The 6,000-nt window shown below is 41.9% G+C and overlaps 1 protein-coding gene across 1 annotated transcript in view; it reads right to left on the bottom strand.

Annotated features, from left to right (window-relative positions):
* Window positions 1–1,713: 1,713 nt before the first annotated feature.
* The window catches only part of CDH17 (cadherin 17), a 70,281-nt gene continuing 65,994 nt past the window's right edge, over window positions 1,714–6,000 (bottom strand). The window contains 1 exon segment of the mRNA XM_047782851.1: window positions 1,714–2,552. Coding sequence (XP_047638807.1) covers window positions 2,452–2,552 — 101 coding nt within the window. The 3' untranslated portion in view covers window positions 1,714–2,451.

The following is a 6,000-nucleotide window of genomic DNA, read 5'->3' as shown; positions in this document are numbered from 1 at the left end:
TTGGAGAACAGAGCGCATTGTGTATGTATTGTATGAATATCTTCACAGGTGTGTAAAATGTATAGTTAAGTGTATACAATGTGTGACACATAAGAATGTTAACAAAATCAAAAAAGCATTAGCCTTGAGACAATCTCCTCCTAAGATAACTTCTGGTTTGAGTGCTATTTTTTCTCTCTCTTCCTATTTTAAAACCTGTTTTAAATTATTGATATTATATATAAACACTGCTATATAGAAAATAGATAACCAACAAGGACCTACTGTATAGCACAGGGAATTATATCCAGTATTTTGTAATAACCTATAAGGGAAAAGAATCTGAAAAAGAATATATATATATACACACACACACATACACACAAATATATATGTTTGTGTGTTAACTGAATCACTGTGCTATACACCTGAAACTAACACAGTATCATAAATCAACTATATTTTGATTTAAAAATTAAAATTAAAAAATTTAAATATTAAAATTATGAACAATAGCGTATGATTCCATTTATATGTGGTACCTAGAATAGTCAAATCCATGAAGACAGAAAGTTAGGATAGTGGTTATCAGGGATTGGGGAAGGAAGGAAAGGGGAGTTCTTGTTTAATGGGTAGAGTTTCATTTAGGAAGATGAAAAAATTTTGGAGATGGATGATGGCGATGATTGCCCAAGAATGTGGACTTAATGCAACTGAACTGCATACTTAAAAATTGTTAAGGAAGTTCCCATTGTGGCTCAGTGGTAACAAGCCTGACTAGTATCCATGAGGACGTGGGTTCCATCCCTGGCATCACTGAGTGGGTTAAGGATCTGGTATTGCCATAGCTATGGCATAGGCCTCAGCTGCAGCTTCGATTCAACCCCTGGCCTGGGAACTTCCATATGCCTCAGGTGCAGCCATAAAAAAAAAAAAAATACAAAAACAAGTAAAATACCTGTAGAAGTTGCTGAGAAAGTTAAACCATTCCTTAGGTTGGTGTGTAATTTGTGCAGGGAATTTGCTTTTGATTCTCTTGGATTTTTGTTTTATTTTGTCTTTCAATGTATGAGACAAGAGAAAACCTCACCCGTTATGAGATTCCAATGAGCCTCATGTGAAAAAAAAAAAAATAATGATAAAAGATCTCCATGTTATCCTGAAGCTCAAGATAACGAGATAATGTTATACAAGAAAGTAATCTTGAGGTCTTAGAAACAGAGTTTGGATATTTTCTTTTGCTTTACTTTTTTGCTTTTAAATAATAGAAGCCCACGAAGAGGACTGTTTATGAAAAACAGAACTCCATGGCTTGCTTCAGCCGTCATTGCAGGAGCATTTTTCCAAACATGAAATTTTCCCTCAAAATTCTTGAAAATTCTGAAAGGTTGTGTAATGCTGAGTGCTTCCAAAGCTTGAATCAAGAGCCAGGAACAGCTCCAGAGCCTAGAAATGCTTCCAAATCTCTAAGACTTGAAATTGTTAAAATTCCTAGTGTATCTTGAACTAGGATACCTTGAAAGTCCCAATCCACAGTCATGAGCACAGTAAACTTTTATTTAATTGTGGAACTATCTTTATGGGCTAATTCTACATGGGAGGCAATTTTGATACACGATCGTAACCATTGTTATTTAGTCCTTCCTTCAACAAAAGCAGAGAACCAGGAAGCAGAGCCAAAGAGATCCAAGAAACAAAACCACAGCCAATGTTTATTCTTGATTTCTGTCACTACACATCTTTCATGCTTCCTTATTTTCCTCCACCATTAAATATATAATAACCAAAAATGTATTACTATACAAGAAAACATGCACAGCACGTGATCATGGTGGATAGTGAGAAAACGTGGCAGTGGCTGGTTTCTGCACCAGGGTTCATGAAGCATGGTCTGTGCTGGGCTTGTGCTGTTCCCAAATGCAAAATCCTCCAATGAAAAGCAACAGAGAAGCCCCCAGGGACTGATAACAATGAAGTTTCTGTTCAAACTCAGGGTCCGGTCTGTGCTTTTATCTTCTCCTGAGACTTCGCTTTGCTCTCTTCTCGAACAAATGTTTCCACATTAGCAAAATACCAAAGGAGGCTTAGAGGGAGGAGCCACAGGATGGACTCAGAAAAAGCATACATGGAATCCAGGAAGTTCTGTGGTAGATGACTGATAAAAATCTCCTCGATGAAGAAGAAATTTCATCAACCGCTCTTCCCCAGAGAGGGAAAAAACACATACATTTTTGTGTTTGGATAAACAGCTGAGGCTTTTGCAGAGGGGGAACGTGTCATGAGAAAATGGAAAATGTCTCTAATGTCTATAGCACATGAACTATCTAAGGGTCATAAAATATTAAAGGGCAAGAGGGTATATCTGTAAAAAATTATAGCACACATGTTGGATGAAAAGAAAAATCAGGGGGTTGTATGGTTATGTTACTGAAATAGCACTTGATACATAAACCCAAACATTCCTTTTCACATTCAGTTTCTCAGAGGCTCGACTTCAGATGCCTGAGCCCTTTCCACATTATCTTGGCCTTTATTCCTCTTCATCCGGATAAACACAACTGCTAAAATTATACCTAAAAGAGAAAACTCAGAGTCAAATAGATGGAATCTTAAAATGTACTCTCACATGCATTTACAAAGTAGCACCCTGGTAGGAAAAAATGACTCATATAATTTCATTTTTGTTTGTGGTTCAACAAAGGTCCGTTGTCCTGGTGATAAAGGGATTCTAGGCATGGGCTTCCTGGGATAAGGAAGCTTATCACTTATCTTGTTTTCAGTAAGGATGTACAAATCCCAAGTCCTATCTAAGCTGGTGACTCTGGCTGGGTCCCCATCAAGGAATATAGGACTTAATGCCTATACTTCTCTGAAGACTAAGTGTGTGAGTGTCTGACAGAGTTCCTGAACTCTGGACACACTCAGTAACTGTGGTCCTTCTTCCCCTTCCCCTAGAGGAAATAGTCCAATGAGAACAAACAGAAAGCTGTTCCAGGACTCATTCATCTACCTAAAGCCTACTTCACTGTGTCCACACCAAGCATCACATTTGCTTTGGTGCCTTCCTCATGGCTCCAGCTTGAGTCGACTACCTAATCCCTTGGGTTTCTCCCATCTCTGATCTCCTACAAAACTACATGGTGCATTTTAGCACTAAATGGGTACCACATATCAGAGACCCATTTGGAAGAGGAGGTAGTTTTAAGGAAATTAACCTGGCAACAGGTTTATGGGAAGAATCATGGCAGAAAAGACTGGATGCTCAGAGGCCAAGAATCCTGCAATAATTCTAACCATCTAACTTTGAAAAAAGTAAAAATATTTAACTCTAAGTTCCTATTACTTCTATCTCTAGATCACCAAACTTGTAAAATTATGAGAGCAGATGGTCATATTAGAAAACTGCTGCTTAGGAGTTCCCGTCGTGGCTCAGCGGAAACGAATCTGACTAGGAACCATGAGGTTGCGGGTTTGATCCCTGGCCTCGCTCAGTGGGTTAGGGATCCTGCATTGCCGTGATCTGTGGGTGTAGGTTGCAGATGCAGCTTGATCCTGCATTGCTGTGGCTGTGGTATAGGCTGGCAGCTGTACCTCCGATTAGACCCCTAGCCTGGGAACCTTCATATGCCGTGGGTGCGGCCCTAAAAAGAAAACTGCTGTTTGGGGGAGTTCCCATTGTGGCTCAGCAGAAACAAATCTGACTAGTATCCATGAGGACACAGGTTTGATCCCTAGCCTCTCTCAGTGGGTTAAGGATCCAGCACTGCCGTGAGCTGTGGTGCAGACATGGCTCAGATCTGGCATTACTGTAGCTGTGGCATAGGTCAGTGGCTACAGCTCAATTCAACCCCAGCTTGGAAACCTCCACATGGCACGGGTACAGCCCTAAAAAGACAAAAGAAAAGAAAAGAAAGAAAAAAAGAAAACCGTGCTTGGTATATAAACTCAAAAATCCTTTCAAAATGGGAAGGACAAATAGAAAAAGAAAAGAGGAGTTCCCACTATGGTTCAGTAGGTTAAGGACCCAACATAGTCTCTGTGAGGATGTGGGTTTGATCAATCCCTGGCCTTGATCAGTGGGTTAAGGATTCGGCATTGCTGCAAGCTACAGTATAGGTCACAGATGTGGCTCAGATCCAGTGCTGCTGTGGCTGTGGTGTAGGCCTGCAGCTCAGCTCCCATGGCCTGGGAACTTCCATATGCCACAGGTGCAGCATGTGGGGGGAAAAAATTCATGGAAGTAGAGGAGATCTTGGCAAGTGAGTAGACCTCAAAGGCCAGCTCAGTTAGTATAAGATGTGTGCACCAGGAGTTCCCATTGTGGCTCAGTGGTTAACGGATCCGACGAGGAACCATGAGGTTGCGGGTTCGGTCCCTGCCCTTGCTCAGTGGGTTAAACCATCCAGCGTTGCTGTGAGCTGTGGTGTAGGTCGCAGACGCGGCTGGGATCCCGCGTTGCTGTGGCTCTGGCGTAGGCTGGTGGCTACAGCTCCGATTGGACCCCTAGCCTGGGAACCTCCACATGCCACGGGAGCGGCCCAAGAAATGGTAAAAAGACAAAAAAAAAAAAAGATGTGTGCACCAAACTGCGGTCCTCAGGGAGAAATGACGATCGCCGTGTGTCTATTAGGATGGGTGGGTAGTGGCCATGTCAGAAAGGCCTGCTATGTCATAATAATGAGGAATTCAGACAGAGGGTATAAGGAAATGAGATCCCTTTTAGAGCCGTGAATCATAATCCAGCATGATGGATCGGATGGTGGCAGAAGATACCAGATGCCAAGAGAACATTTAAGAATACTTAGAATAATCCTATCCCTCCTTCTATTTACTTAGTTTTTGGCTGTACCCATGGCATGTGAAAGTTCCCAGGCCAGGGATCGAACCATGCCACAGCAGTGACCTGAGGCACAGCAGTGACAATGCTGAATCCTTAACCACTAAGCTACCAGGAAACTCCCCAGCCCCTCCTTCAAAAGAGAAAGGGTGTGAAACTGTGAAAACTCCTCCACTCAGATGCACAGGAATTGATGAAGTATCTACTTCTCATCCTTGGCTCGTGGTAAGGACACCAGCTGAAAGAGGCCAAGGACTACAGCAGTCACTGAGCTGTTCACAAAAAAAGACAGGGACCTCTTCTGTCTAGCCAGGTCAGGGGCCAAGGCAGAGGGAGGCCTGTGATGTAGTGGAGTTATTCTGAGGTAATAAAGAATCAGAATCCACAGTCATGAAAACATAACAGAGGGAGTTATAGCCAAGACATGGAAACAACCTAAATGTCCATCAACAGAGGAGTGGATCAAGAAGATGTGGTACATATACACAATGGAATATTACTCAGCCATTAAAAGGAATGAAATATCAGAATTTATAGCAACATGGATAGGCCTAGAAATTTATCATGCTAAGTGAAGTCAGTCAAACAATGAGACACCAACATCAAATGTTTTCACTGACATGTGGAATCTGAAAAAAGGACACAATGAACTTCTTTGCAGGTCAGATACTGACTCACAGACTTTGAAAAACGTATCGTTTCCAAAGGAGACAGTTCGGAGGATGGGGGGATGCACTGGGGTTGAGGGATGGAAATCCTATAAAATTGGATTGTGATGATCATTGTTATAACTATAAATGTAATAAATTCATTGAGTAATTTAAAAAAAAAACAGAATGAGTTCTTCAATATTTCATCCTCCACTGGAAGGCTAACTTCTACCTGTTCCAACAATGGCAGACTGGACCATAAGCTCTGCGAGTGTCGGGTCTGCATATGTGCATCACTGTGTCCCCATCAAGCCCAGTGCCTGACACTTAGCAAAGGCACGGCCCCTGCACTTGAGATACAACAATGAATGTTTTAAAGCCTCTTATGTTGTATTTCCCACACTAACCAGCAAGGCAGTGATAGGTGAAGGTGGCACTAAAGTGGTATCTCCCAACCAGGAAAGTCAGATATGGTTTACTGGTTATCTACATCCTTGGCTATTGCCTAGGTTGCCATTGGAGCAGCCGCAGCCC

The sequence above is a fragment of the Phacochoerus africanus genome, chromosome 6 (assembly GCF_016906955.1).
Source record: "Phacochoerus africanus isolate WHEZ1 chromosome 6, ROS_Pafr_v1, whole genome shotgun sequence".
In the NCBI taxonomy this organism is placed as follows: domain Eukaryota; kingdom Metazoa; phylum Chordata; class Mammalia; order Artiodactyla; family Suidae; genus Phacochoerus; species Phacochoerus africanus.
The sequence above is the reverse complement of the archived record's forward strand: the minus strand, read 5'-3'. Positions and strand labels throughout refer to the sequence as shown.